The sequence below is a fragment of the Lissotriton helveticus genome, chromosome 2_1 (genome assembly GCF_964261635.1).
Source record: "Lissotriton helveticus chromosome 2_1, aLisHel1.1, whole genome shotgun sequence".
NCBI lineage: Eukaryota > Metazoa > Chordata > Amphibia > Caudata > Salamandridae > Lissotriton > Lissotriton helveticus.
In genome coordinates, this window is record NC_136059.1 from 202810473 (window position 1) to 202825808 (window position 15336).

Consider the following 15336-nt stretch of genomic DNA (forward strand, 5'->3'; position numbering starts at 1 on the left):
AGCCTACTCACCCGTAGAGTCCACTTCTTTGTCCTGGGCATAAGAGGGAGCAGGACCAGTCCATTAGAGCTCTTCTCGGTTAACAGACAGAAGGTTCGGTCCTCTTCTGATCTTCGTCAGGTCTAGGAGTGTTCTTAAGTGAGTTCCATGGAGATGTCACACTTATGCCTGGTACAAGTTAGAGGGTGAGAAGGACTAGCCAATTTGATAAAAGGTCCAAGGGACAATCCTACCCACTTTGGGCATTTTCAAGACAGCATACGTCCTTCGGGCACACTCAACTTAGGCTTGAGGGCTTGGGATATATGAGGGGAGCATACAATGTTAATCCTAAAGTGCTCCTACATCTAACTTGGAAAACCAGTTTCGGGCAGACACTAGTGCCCCATTATACCCAGAGACAGAAGGCTGGTAGAACAAAGCAGGGTGCTCAAGCAGCAGGCTTTGAAAGCTCAAACATTTTACCAGACTTGCAGCTCTACTGACTTGAATAATCCATCTGACGTAACTGTAATGTATATAGCATGTCTGCTGTACAAAAAACTCTATGATTTGATTTAATGGACTACACTTTTGATCTGTGTATCATAAGAATCTAACTCACATATAGGGTAAACGTTCCCTGCCTCTTGGTTCATTAAAAGCATTGTCATAAGGACGGGGCATGTTCATGTTTAAAAACGCACTGTTAATAAATATATTGTTAAAACAGGATGTGGTAGTGCACTGTCATTTACAGACAGCATATTTTCCACTGAAATGGCCACAAACGTTTCCACTAACATGCCGGTTTACTGATAGAACTATAAAGTGTACAATAGATAATATGGATATTTCAGCAAATATGTATTAATTGCACATCACAAAGTCAGGTTTTTTGATTTGTTTTGATCCTATTGAAATCTTTATTTCCATCACACTTCAGAATTGAAAAAAAAAATTTGAATTTCCAAATTTTGAAATGTATACAGTTAATTTAAAAGCAATTAAAATATGTGTTTGGAAATAAACGAACATCATACAGCCTTTCATTTCAGGATTGTTCACTTTACAAAATCCTCTATCTTTGAAGTCAGAGAAAGAAAAGTAAACACCAAAGTCCAGGATATAATAAGCAGCAATTTGCAAGAACAAGCTGATATTTGACCTCTGTCTTTCAAATGCACAACAAATGTAACATGATAAAAACAACATCTTTATTTCTCATTTACTTTCTGAATGAAAAGAACATCTTTATTGCCAGTTCGAGCTCACGAGAGAGAAGAATGTGGCATGGAGTGAACCAGATTTCGAGCACAGAAATGCGATGCCAAGACTTCCTTAGATTTTAAGGTAACTCACTCTTAGTCTATTCTTCGGACCCACGATGACAAGCTCTCAACCAGTCGAGAGCGGCAGCCAACTGACCAGCAATAATGCTCTAGAACTGGCCGAGAAATTGTGCCCAAGTGTTTCGAACACGGAAGAGAACACAGATAACCGTTCACGCATAATCAACGGGTGAGCGGTGACAAATACAAAAGAAAGCAACTTGGATAATTATATGTACAAATAAATGCAAGAATACTACATCAGGCCCTAAAAATAGCTCACCCTGATAAATTCTGACTCGCCATAGTGAATGAGTGGGTAGATTTTTCGAGGCCGACAGCAGCCACCCAGGGGATACACAAAAATTGTTTGGCATCATGTCTCTACCCATTGAAGTATGACCCAAGGGTATATGTAAAACCCCAGCCGTGCTGTGAAGCAGGATTTGACACTGTAATGCCAAAAAGGATGCTCGTATCGATTAGAGCCTGCAAGGATGGAGGAACAAAAGAAATGCCTTGCCCAGGTGTAAGCACTGCCCACTGACCATCCAGTCAAGGCAACAACAAAACCTATCCACACCAAGGCTTTTGTTTTCTTCTCTAGGAGCAGTGTGCACACCTCATCAAATGATAATTATTGAATGACAGAAGTGGGCAAACAAATGCAAATGGGCCTCTTGAGGCTTTGGGCAGGGAACAGGTAACTTTCTAAAAGCACCCATTCCTTAATATTTATAGAAATTTGACTTCACCATGGAACTGGAGTATAAAAACTATTACAAATAGCTCTTTAACTTTTTTTCTAGCTTTTTCCTAACCAAAGTTAAATGTAATAATGTAACCCAGTTTTTTTCCTATAGAACAGCTAGTCTTGCTAGAGTGAAAATAGGAGTTGGGGGCTTTTCACTGTAAGGTTGTGCTTAACAATAAATTCCTACATGTCCTACACTTCAAATATCATGCGCCCTCCCTTATGGGTAGTAAAGCCTACATAGGGGTGACCTATAAATATTTAAAAGAAAGGTTTTGAGATGTCAAAGGGATTCTTTCTACAGGTTGAATTTGCAGTTTAGCACTGCAACAGCTAGGCTACAAATTATAGGCCCGTAGTCATGTCTGCTCTGTCACTGTAGTGGATAGCAGAATGGGCGTTACAGCCCAGTAGGAAATTCAACTTACAGGCCTTGGGTACTCCTTGTACCACATAATGGGGACTTACAGGTAATTTAAATATGCTAATCAGAGGTATGAAAAGTTCACCATGTTGAAAAGAGGGGGGAGGGTGCACAAGCACTTTATCACTGGTTAGAAGGGGTAAAATGCACAGAGTTCTATAGCCAGTAAAAAATATAGGGTATAGTAAAAGGAGAAAAATCCAGGGTGACCCTGCAGAAAGGGCAACTTTCCTACAAGTAGAAATGAAATACATCTACCATCAACCTTCATTTCTTGTTTTCCATTAGATATGTAGGGATAAATGTCCAGAAATAGTGACAATGGCATTTGTCACAAGAGGTTTCCCTGGATTTTTGCTTTTCAACAGTTTGTGGTCCCCAATCCTTAGGGATCCCTAAAACTGCAAATATGATGCATCCCAGGACGACATTTGGTGAATGGGGAGAAACTGCACTGGTTCTTCCCACATGTAAACTCAAAGGCGTTGGGACCACAGCCCACTTTGTGTATGTCGACTGGTGGCAGTGGATTACAGTTTTTGAGGTCATATGCTATCAGGAATCCAGTAGCTCACACTTTCCAGGGATAGTGTTCAGTGTTGCAGGGACGTGGTCTCATTTCTGGGACGCCACAATACAGGTTTGCTTCGGGACGGTCTTGGAGACTGTGGTAGACAGCCCAAAGGCGGCTTTTGAGGCCGAGTGTAGTGGAAAGAGCCAGAACATTCTGGAAGGAATCAGAAGATTTCAGACACCTACAGATCAGTTACAGCTGGGAAGATTCAAGCACCAGTCACAGTGTTACACCTTACCTTGGAAGAGCGGTTGATGGTGCTCTGCTCCAGTTGCATAGTCCGCAATGTTTGTGTTCCCTGAACCCTTTTTGCTTTGCTCTCTTTTGCTTCCCTCAGGGGGATAGGGCAACTCAGGTGAGCCTTTTTCTCCACTGATACTTATCTGCCCTTCCTACCTTTTCAGAATTCTTGCTTCAACATCAAACATCAAAGTCATCCTGACATCTACCTTTGAATTTGGTTCACGGCTGTATTCTGCTCATGTGATAGCTAGTCATTGCATCTTTGCTTCCACCCCCTGGTAACACATTCTACTGTTACTCACAAGACATTGTGATACCTTGATTTACAAGATTACGGGGGTTACTAGTCAGTCTATTGCAGACAGAGGGTCTTTCCACTATGCCTTCCTTCTGCCTATGCTCACGAGGTCAGCAGGTTGAGATACTTACGGAGTGTTTGTTTACCCTCTACCTTCCGTCCCCTATTTCCCGTACTGTCACTTCACAAATTCATAAGAATAAGAGATGCTAGAGAATTCTAGATACTTATCATGACTAAAGAACCTGCTTCATGGTCGATAAGGGAATCCATAATTCTACACATAAGACATCATTGGACTGTATGGAGGTCTGGAGTGGGTCAGAAATGTATAACGGCACTGCACAAAGTAGAAACTCTATGAACTTGGCAGTTCAAGCAGTGTCAAATTTCCAAGATCTATGATCCAGCCCTTTGGTTCATTATTTTATTAAAAAACAAAGTAAGAGACATCAGGGATGTTACTCTTTTCGAGTCTGTTGCAAATACAGCTGTATCTTCTGCAGTATGGAAGGGGACTGCCTTGATTTTAACATATGGCACAAGTAACAGGACTGATTCATTCAGCTAGAGATCCCTTAACAATTTTTAACCCTATGGGTAATGTACTTGTCAAGGTGTCACTTCTCCATTAGGCAAACTATGCATGTGACAACAACATGACATCAAAACACAGGATTTAAAAACAGTGCTTTAAATGACGTAATAGTATTAAAAGGCCTCATATGATGTCAAAGAGGCCCTGGATTAGGATTGTGTGACCCTACACACTATGCATTTGTCGATTTCCCAACTGTAGTAAAAAGGTGCTTCAGCAGCTGTTATGGAGGCAAATTGCAGGATGAGGATTAGTTTAATCCGGTTTTCCATGAAAAGGCACAGCAGCAACCTTTCCTTCATTGGTATCAGATGTTCCAGAAGAATTGGGAAATCAAATAATAGCACTCTTTAAACTGAGTCAGGAGCATGTGCTGCTCTAATTCATTTGCACTTCAGAGAGCTTTAAATAGTCTTGCTGTCTGCTGTAAAATCAAGTTCTTATTATAAATAAGAGCACGACAGAGGTTATGGACTTCACTCATAAAAAGAGCAAAGCTGGACAGAGGCTGAATGGGGATCCTCTAAAAGCAATGGAAGGGCATATAAATAAAACTGTACTCCCTGCAATGTAAGCATTGTTCCACAAATTAAAGACTGCTCCACCAGTATCTCTTTGAGCATTAGTTGCTGAGAAATGGTGTGAGCAGTATTCCCCAACCAACCGGAAAATACCTCAATGTGTTAAGTGCCTATGTAAATGGTGGCTGGAAGATATATCCTTAGCTTTGCTTCCCAACAATATATTGGGAAAATATTAAAACCAATCCCCAGTCCTGCTAAAAGAAAGCTAGAAAAACAAAAAATGATGGTGGACAGTTTTAATGAATCTCCGCCACTGGTAATTACTTGGGGAAGCATTCCAGTCCATAGTTTTGTTGCCAACTATGCTGCTAAAGACAGAGACCACCCATATGAAAATGAGTCCTGCTCAAGTGTGAAAAGTCCAGCTTGAACTGCCAGGCAAGGTCCGTTCCGGACTAATTTTGGCTTTTTTTGACCTCATCAGTGAGGCGCAACCCGAGTCCAAATAGCACAGGACCCATGTCTGGGCACTTAGAGCGTCTCACTAATAGGTGTGGGTGGAATGCTTAATCCATGACGGAAATTCAGTTTCTAGCTTAGTAATAACATTTCATTCATTCACTTGATGCCAATTAAGCAGTATCAGAATTATCTTTCATAAAAGTAGGTGTACTAAACAACCCACTTTTAATCTCAGAATTCAAATGTAATTCCAACTTTTATTACAACAAATACGTAGATTGTGTGGCTTACCTTTGCCTGTGGGCTGACACCAAAGCTTGTGAATGTGTACTGCCACTGAGGAAGGCCCAAGTGGGTGATGAGAAGCCTGTAGTAGGCGGTGAAGGTTTCTGTAAGAAAATGCCAGTAGAGAGCTCTGTCTAGAAACCAGATCTCTGTATCCAATGACACAACCCCTTCAATTAGAAAACAAGAATATAATTACCAGCGTGTAGGTGTTGCAGGAGGAAGCTCATATTTGATCTAATAAATCACTTTCAGTCATTGAAGAAATGTGTACATTGATTGTTACTGCAAAACAGCAACAACATTTACATGCAAGGAGAAGGAAAGCCATATGACGGCTTTGGTCAAAATTGTGCAGCATTAAGGTAACTCTCGTCCATGCAGTGTACCACACTCATGTCTGCTTACATACTTGGAGACATTTTACCTTAACTAGTTATAGGATTATAATGTGGGTTGAATTGAATTAAGTTGGAGACGCCCCCAAATTCCCTACCCACAACATGACTGACACACTGTTTTGTCCATCTGTGCCAATAAGGAAATACAACACTTGTGAACAGATGCCACAGTCTTATGTAACGAATAAATGGTAATGGAAAGCACACTCTTACATAAATGGAATACAAGTAGTGTGAACTCAAAACCAATCAGAAAACTGTTGTTTATCAAGGACATCATGGTACGATAGCTCCCGATTTTGTATTGCTTCATAAAACTGGTTTACTCTGCTAGCAAGAGGAAGGTCTTTTCCAGTAATATTATGAGTTTTTAAATAAAAAATGTACTTACTGGAAATACTGTCTCTAATGAATGGCTGTGTGCCATATGGATGCTACACTATTAAAATTAATTGATTACCAATACAGTCAGGCGATCAAGGAACACATTTGGAAAATTTCCATTTCAAACATTTCCCAAATGTCTTTGAACAGAAAGATACTGATGAAAATAGCAGTCACTGAAACCAGTGCAAATATGTGTGTTTACATGATGATGATGAGAAATTTGTAGAACGCAAAAATACCCTAGGGTGTCCAGGCGCTACCCACAGTGCATTCAGTACAGAGGAGATAGAACAGTTAAACCGAGAACAGCCAGGTTTTGAGGCCCTTCCTAAATTTAAAGAGACTATTTTCTTTTTTCAATGTGATAGGCAAAGAATTCCACAGGTTTGCCATTGTGGCTGTAAAGCTCTTGCCACCACACATGCATTAAGTAAAATGGTTTTCTAGGGGAACCCATGTTCAATAGAATTCTGAACTATCCTTATACTGTGGTGCAAGCGTCAATAATGCTGAACTTTGGGAGCATTTCCATATTTTGGGGTGGGGGGGTGGGGGGGGGGAGGAGTTTCATATAGCGCAATCTAGACCTGAAGGCTATACATGAGCACCAGTTGTGCGACAGATAGACACATTAACCCCATGGATGCTCAGCATATTCCCCTGCTATGCTGAGAATCCGTAAAGTGCATGTTACATGACGAGCTGGGCTCGTCATGAGCGTGCGAGGAGGCTACTTCATGACGAGCCCAGCTCGTCATGAGCGTGGAAGGGGTTAATTTTTAGGTCAAGCCTATAGCAGCAGCTGCTCAATTGAGAGGCATGCAGTATTCAATATGGCGTGGAATCTCTGAGGCACTCTCTGCCCATCTTTTTTATTGGCTTAGGTGCTAAATGCTGCCTTCTGTTTGGTTTTAGGCTTGTTAGTCCCTTCTCATGACGGCCATGTCATCATTTATATCCTTCCATGGCTACTGGCCCCTTTACTCCGAACACTATTTTCTTCCCGTCCCTGTCCCCCCGCCCTGCCCTCAGGCAGTCCGTGACTTCTCGGGCCACTGCCCCCCTCTCAGCGCACTTCCATTTGTGCCTTCTTGCCAGCCCTCACTCTCCCGCCTGCACTCCTGTTTCCAATACAATAGGTCTCGTGTAAATGTGAGTGCTATTGCATTGCAAATGTTTGTTTTGTTCGCACACGTAGATTAAGTGATTTGCCCTAAATCACAGGATGTTGAGCGTCCTTGCTGAGACTCGAACCCGGTTCCCCAGCTTCAAGGTCTACCACTCTAGCCATCAGGCCACATCCTCACATGTTCAACATCTTCTTTAGTTTTTTAGAATTAGGTTAGATAAACATAATGACTTTCAGATGAACAACTAATCTTAAACATGAAATAAAACATAACTGTTACTAAGTGACTAAGTGATATGTTGAATGAAATCTGTATTAAGTTAATATACTGTACATTCTTGACAGTAGATTTCCTGTATTTAGATGGAGATTTCCTGAACGCTTTCCATTCAGTATATCAGATTTAGAGCATAGAATTTTTCAGAACTAGTTATTTTGCCTTTTTATATATATATCGGAGCCAAAACCCAGTTGGGCAGCATAGTTTTTTTAGAAATCAGAGTACATATGTAGAGCAGGTTTCACAGAGCTTACTTAAGATATACAATATACAATTTTATAGTTTAGCGTAGGAGAGTAAAATAAGGTTCCACATAAACAGTAAATAAAATAATCAAGGCACAGACAAAAAATATCTAGTTCTTAAAGAGTTTTCGGATTAAATAGAACATTCCAGTCCAAATATATAAGATATTGTCATAAGTCAGTTTAAAGTGATGTTTAGGTTCTTTTTTAAAGTAAAATAGGAGGGGTTTTTCTTAGCAAAATGAGGCTGAAATGTCAATCTTTAGATGAGCTGCCTGAAACCAACTGCTTTAGTATTTTACATTGTCTCTATACTCAAATGGTGTTGTCGCTCCATACTGAGCAAAAGCCTCCTCAGATCACCAATTTTCGAGCTATCAACTATACAGACCGCTTGAATAAGCTTCTGACTTTAATCAGAAGCCAAGTGAAAGTGATCAGGACTGGGGTGATATGTTCTGATGTTCTTCTTCTAGATACCAATTATGTTGTACAGGTGCTGAATTTAGAGGGACAAGAGATAGATTTTGGGTAAGCCAATGAGTAAGGACTTGCTGTAATCTTTGGTTGCCCCAAAACGGAGGTTTTACAAAATGGGAAAGAACTAGGAACAATGGAGTGGTTGGGTGAGTGAAGTGGAGGTGTGGTGGGAGGCGCAGGAAATGGTTTGAAAGGAGGCTACACACACATGGGGGCTTGTTTACTAAACTATATATTCCTTTTGGTTGTAGACCCAACAAATGTACAATATATAAATAATTATTATAGTATAGTAGAATGTTAAGAGCAGTGAGGAATACATGGTACACATTCTTTGAATGCCCAGCACCCTAAGAACATTAAAATCTTACTTCTAATGTGGTGGAATGAAAAAGTGAAATAAGGAATATTAGAAAAAGGATGGCTAGTGGGGCACTGACAGTGGATTGGAACCAGCAAACAAAGAGTGCACACGTTTGACCATTCTCATTCTGATTGTTGTCCCACATACAACACTCCTAGGTCTATGTTTCTGCACGCATGTCACTGTCTTATGATGTCCACATATATTTTAAGCCTGATCCTTTATGCTACTTTAAGAAGATTATCGACCCATTTGCAGCACCTGACATATCAGTGCAGCTGCTGAATCAGGGGGGATTTTTTTTATTTTTTAAACGCGATCAGTACTGATTAGATTACAATTACTGTACACTTACACTGTTAAGGATTGGCGATCAATTGAATCACAATTTACCTTTTTTGACGTTTCTATAGACAAGACAAACTTTGCCATTCCCATTACAAGGGTCAAGTTCAAAGATGAGATTGCGTGAGTCAAATGATGGCTTTTCTCTCTTAGTTTCAGCTCCTTCACGAAGAGAAAAAAGAATACTTTTAGAATCTATAATTTCTGCTCTGTTTCTCAAGTGGATTTACTTTAGCGGGAGCAGATTTCAAGCATTCACCAGGATACTTATCAATCAGGGTGAAAGAATACCTAATACAAGAAACATAATCTTAATGTCCACATGAAAAATATCAATTTGCATCGTTATCACAATGGTGGAATCTATTTTTGCAGTACATAATCAACAAAAACCCATTGCATTACTGTTGGGAGTACACCAATATTTTAAAACATCAGACTTTTATGGTGTCAGTAAATATTTTCATAAATAAGATGTAAAATATTCATAACATTTGGAAACCAACCCATCTAGTTAAATCATTGTGGACAGCATCAGGGCATGAACCAAGATTTGAGCATCAAACTTCACTGTAGTTTTAGGCAGAAAATAATCAAGGGAAATGGTGCAACTCCTTCCTCAAATGTCTGCCTTTCCAAAGTCGCTGAACTCAAAAATACTTTGATTTCTGGGGGAAAAACATGGTCTTTTAATCTTAATTTTCAGGAGTCAGGCTCACTGAAAGTCAATCGGATCATTGATTCTTGCAAGGGCTGAGACTGCCTTCCCAAACATCAAATGTCCCCATTTCCAAACAGCCCAGTGCAGCACTACAGAAAGACTGACAGCAGGAAGAAGTTCTTTGGGTCTAACTCATGGGACCTAGAATCACTAGAATACACCTCAAATTAACAGTTATTTAACTTGCACATGACACTTTAAGGCCCTGTCCTCTTAGAAAGCTGATCTGTTAAACGTTTAACTGTGATATTTTACAATACAACCTCCGCCTTACAAGATTAAATATGTGGGACCCTTGAAGAGGCTTCCGACTCTTAAATTAGCAGTAATATTTACACAAGGTCTTTGCAATGCTATATTGTCACAATTTACCTCTTTGAAATCCATTCATCTGCCCATTTTCCCCTAGCTGGTGACAACGAATAACACAAATGGTCCCCAATTTTATCCTTTGGGTATTTTAGCAGGTAGTTTTCGTAACTTACTAAGAATAGCTTACTTTTTTATTTGGTGCTGACTAGAGGTTTCCATTAGGGTTAACAGCAGCATTAGTACAGAGCAAGTGTTACCAACCTACATTAGGCCATTTCCCTAGACCTGACAAGAAGGCCCCACTGGACATGGCATTTAACAGCTCCAATATACCAGACATGTGGTGTCCTGATCATCTGGAAAGATTGTGAAAAACCGGCCATGAACTTTTCTGCTTGGATCACCATCTTAAATCTTTCATGACAAGGAGGAGCTAGAATTTGTGGACTTTGGACTCGCATCTGCTAACTGCACACTCCACAGAAACTACCAAAAACTGCCAAGAGAACATCTACGGTTAAGTCAGCTAATTCCTGCCCATCTAATGCAAAGAAAAAATCTAGTGTTTAGTCAATTCTTGCACATCTGATATAAATGTTCAGAAGAATTTCCAAGTTCAAAGTGATTCTCTAGTAAGGAAACTGGAATCCAGAACATATGCTCCAAAACATTATAGAAAAATCCAGAAAGAGGATGTTATGTAATCACAGAAATTCTTTATTACAGACCAATGTGAGAAGTGCAAACAAAAGAATTGCGTGTGTTAGTATTCAAATACCTTTCTTTATTCGGCTTTCATAAAACCATGAAAGAATACAATAGTTAGATATGAAACAATTATTTACAACTATTTTATACTAAATACAATGACTTTTGATCTCAAAGTTCTATGACGGAGTTGGCAACATTGCAATAAAAAAACAGAGTAAACAGTTAAAAAATAAATAAAAACTCCATAAAAGACAATTACACAAGCAATATAGTCCTATGGTCTCAGTAATAAGTATAACACCTATATGCACTGGTTACTTTTCACTGTGATATATAAATAATGATAAAAATAAACTACACAAGTTGGGCAGGTCAGAGACACCATACTTTACTTGTAAAGACGTTAAGGGCGAATTCTTTCACACAATATGGGCTTGCCCGCCATACATGCCTACTGGGAGGCTATAATTAATGTGTCGGGCTGATACTGGGGCTATCATTGCAATTCGACCCTGGATTTGTCCTTCTGGAGATCCAGAGCGAGGTCGACATTAATAGGGCCCAACTACTCTTCGCCTCTCTGGGACTGGCGGTAGCCAAGAGACGTGGCTAGATGATTTGGTTTGGAGGAGAATCCCACAATTAAGGAATGGACAAGGGGGATAGACCTCGACATAGCAGCTGAACATACCACACATCTGAGCAGGGGTTGCACCAGAAATTTACACAAAGTTTGGGGTCATGGAGACGACATTACGGATTAGATCTCTGGGATGCCACACATGAGCTCACGCCACAGTCTGTAAGTGACGTCAACATTGTGGGACGCAGGGATCTTTGCTTCTGGACACAGTGGGGGAGGGTGGGTTCCACGAAATGTCAACAGTATTTCTTAAATTTTCCATGGTACACTGGGGATGTTGAAATACTTTCAGAGATGACTCTGTTTTATGCAACTGAAGTTACAGTTTTGGCATTTGTATGTACTTGGCATATACAAAATAAAGAAATTTGCAAAAAACAAAAAATATTGCTGTCATCAGAGTATTTCAGAAGTTGGACGATATGTTTTGTCTCCAATGACATCAACAGCGCTAACATCTCCCCTTCTAGAATACAGCGTAGAGAAGTAGTCTACCCACTTGACTTCTCAGACTGAATATATTAACAAGGGGAAGCTACCCTGTCTAGGCTCCTGTTTGCAATGATGTGTCAAAAAAAGCAGTTATCTTTGCACCTAGCAGCTGCTAGTACGTCTTGTCTACCCAATCCCTTTTGGCGCTAGCAAGCGCGGCCTTGTACTAAGCTGTGCTGCTGCTACATCTGGGCCCTTTGGTGGCCCTCCTGAGCTCACTCTTTGCCGATTTACACTTTGGGGCCGATTCCGATTTCGTCTGGAAGGGCTCCGAACGATGATCGGAGACCTTCCGACCGAATCAGATTGTGCAGGCCCGGATTCCTTTCTGACCGAGCCATTCCGATGGGCTCAGTCGGAAAGGAATCTGACTCTGTTTTCCGGATGGCGTCCGACGGGCTCGGAGAGCCCGTCCGCCGTCCGGTAATCCTTCAGTACTCCCCCGGCCGCTTCTTCGCGACCGAGGGAGTACGATGACTGTCTTTAGGGCCCCCAGTAGGGCCTCCATGGGTGCGAGGCAGCCGAATGGTGCCCCTCTGTTGATCCCTGCACCCGGTAGCAGGCACCTTGGGGTGCCGGCCACAGGGTGCAGGGATGAACTGCACCCCTGATTTTCACAATGCAGGCACGCATACCGCTCGGAATGCATGCTTCCATTGTGAAGTATACAAGTGCGACCGAACAGGGTTCGGTCGCATCGTACTTGCAGGGCCGTAACCAACGACAGCAGGTCAGTTGGTTACGGCTCCTGACAGATGTCCAACGGACCCGAGTGCGTCCGACATGGGAATCGGCCCCTTTGTGTTGAAACACTAATGGCCCCTCCCAACTGTAGGTTTATTTTGGGTCCCTTTTTAAAGAAATACTGCTTGCAATGCCTCATAAAATTCCCTGTGGGTGACTAGCATAAACTCAAGGATTAAATACACATTTTCGAAATCTGAGATGAAATATACAAATAGATTGTGTTAGTACTTTGGCCCCATCTCAAATCAACAGAAGAAAATTATTAATGAGGACAGGTGGCTCCTAAACATCAGCAACACAGACCTCTATTTTCTCTCATAGATGGTAAGTGATCCACACTTCTTTTTCCTGTTCCTGCCCTGTGTGGTGTGACAAAAAACAGCTTTCTAAAGTAGTTAAACCCACAACTCTTAGATGGTACTATACATGCACAACACTGCAGTATGTGGTAATGTTCTCAACACGCAGGTATGCACCCCACTCATTCTCTCAACTAGAAGATGCCTATCAGTGTGTCGGTTTTGATTGATGTTAAAGGGTTAGGTGATTTAAATGTATTTCTCCTGATGACATTCACTGGGGATACATCGGGAAAAACATTATTTTCCCAGTCTTAGTAGCCCGCTATAGATCATATGATGATGCATTGCATCCCGAAAAAATGGTAGAATTGTCCCACAGGTGCTGCAGTTATCAAGTCTCTTTCACGTAGGCCGTCTCACAGTACATTTCAATGTTACAGTTTGGAAACCATTAACAGCAGCACACTCGGCTTCAAAAAAGCATCAACAGATGAGCGTAAATCGGCATTTGCACTAAATGAAGCCAAGAAGCGGTACTTACCGGCTGTCCTGTCGACTCAAAGTTTCTCAAGTCTATTCTCCATAACGATAGTGATGGTCACCGCAGAGTCATGAAAATTGTTTGACAATTGTCTCTCTCTGCGCTGTATCGGAAGCTCTGCCACCCAACCTTCTCCAATGCTTGCCTTGTCATCTCCACTCATCACGAGAGCCTTTAATATGCCCTCTATCTGCCATTATTTGTACTTCTATGCTGTCCTTCTTCTTAGTGAGGTGGTCACTTCTGCAATCTCTGAAAAACTAATAATCCTTGAAAGATTTAAAAATTTTAAAGCATTACCGGTTTGACCACAGCACTTGGCTATATGAGAGTTTGTTTTAACTGCTAGTGATTAATCCACTGGAAATTCGAGTAGTATTTTATGCAGCAGTATGCAGATTTGCAACTGGAAGAGATATAAGTGTTTTTGAATTCAGTATGAAAAGGTTTCTTCGTATGGCACAACATGGTTCTCTATTCTCAATAGACTAGCCCACATCATTATTGTATAGTCTCTTGAATTCATTATGTGAACAACGTCTTTCAAACTACCAAGCTTAAGAAACCCAGCAGGTATTTTGCTAGCTTCTTATCCTTGGCTGATTACATAATACTCTGCTTCTTTTATTTGATTCAATTATTTCTTTCCCAAGGATTGCTTTCCTAAATGTGGAGAAGTATGGCTCAATGGTTAGAGTGGCAGACCCTGATGCAGAGGTCTGGCCCGGGACCAGGGTTCAATTCCCGCCTCGGCGGGTGTTGGGCTCAATTTCCTCGGAGCTGATCATTCTCGCCTCGGTGCCTAATCTAATCATGGGTCCCACTCTGCAACTCCGGGCAATAGCTTGCTTAATCTCCACAACGGCCCCAACAGCGCTGGGATGCCTGGCTTCACCGTGGGGGTGTCCAGGAGTGGACACTTCACAGGGAAAAGCCAGGAAGGGTTCCACAGCGGTATGCGTACAGCGCCTAGAGGCCTCAGGGTATAAGTGGCTATACAAGTACGAAGTTTACCGTTTTTTTGCAGTTTAAATGTCAATGGTTATAGCCTTATCGCACGCCGTAGCGGGCTGTACTGCTATTAAAGACAAGGTTCCCGCGTTAAAGGCCTGAGAAAAAAATCCAGTGATAAGAATAGACTGCTCCAATTTGACAGTCATCACCAAAGGTTGCTACAGGAGAATTTACCATTCAGTAGTTTTTGCGGATCAGACGAAACTGTTCTGACATCAGCACCTTTGAAGAACAGGCTGACAGACTATAGGGAAAACTGAAAGTCCATAAGCACCCAACCAGGATCATCAGACGCAATAAGAAATGCACTCGGAACAACAACAGGGAGGCACTACTTGAGTCTTTAGGGTATCCACAAGAGGCAAATGAAAGAATAGCATATGTGAGCACATTCACAACTATTTCAAATACAGTAAAGAAGATAATGTTCTTCTTTACAGCCCTGTTCTCATTCAAATGGAGTAGTAGTCTGAGGAACAAATCGGTGCACACATGTACTACATTTAATAAGATTACAAAAAACCTTAGCTTTCTATGCATGTTATTCGAGTGAGACCACACACGCACGCAAACTTTTTCTAAAAGGAGGCTATGCTGCCCCACGAGTGGCATGGCTGATTCCCGCCAGGCCGGCAATCGCCGGTCGGCCTTGCCCCTTGTTTTAAGTGATACATGTACCTTGCCCCTTGTTTTAAGTAATACATGTACCTATTGTGGTACATTTCATGTGTGTTGTGTGTGTATCTTCTC

At 41.3% G+C, this 15336-nt stretch overlaps 1 protein-coding gene across 2 annotated transcripts in view; it reads right to left on the minus strand.

Moving 5' to 3' along the window:
- TPGS2 (tubulin polyglutamylase complex subunit 2) overlaps positions 1–15336 on the minus strand; it is a 154426-nt gene that overhangs the window by 32876 nt on the left and 106214 nt on the right. For both annotated transcript variants that reach the window (XM_078674728.1, XM_078674727.1), the window contains exons 5-6: positions 9152–9265; positions 5479–5642 (exon numbers count right to left, since the gene is read on the minus strand). In XM_078674728.1, coding sequence (XP_078530854.1) covers positions 5479–5642; positions 9152–9265 — 278 coding nt within the window. The remainder of the gene's footprint in view (positions 1–5478; positions 5643–9151; positions 9266–15336) is intronic.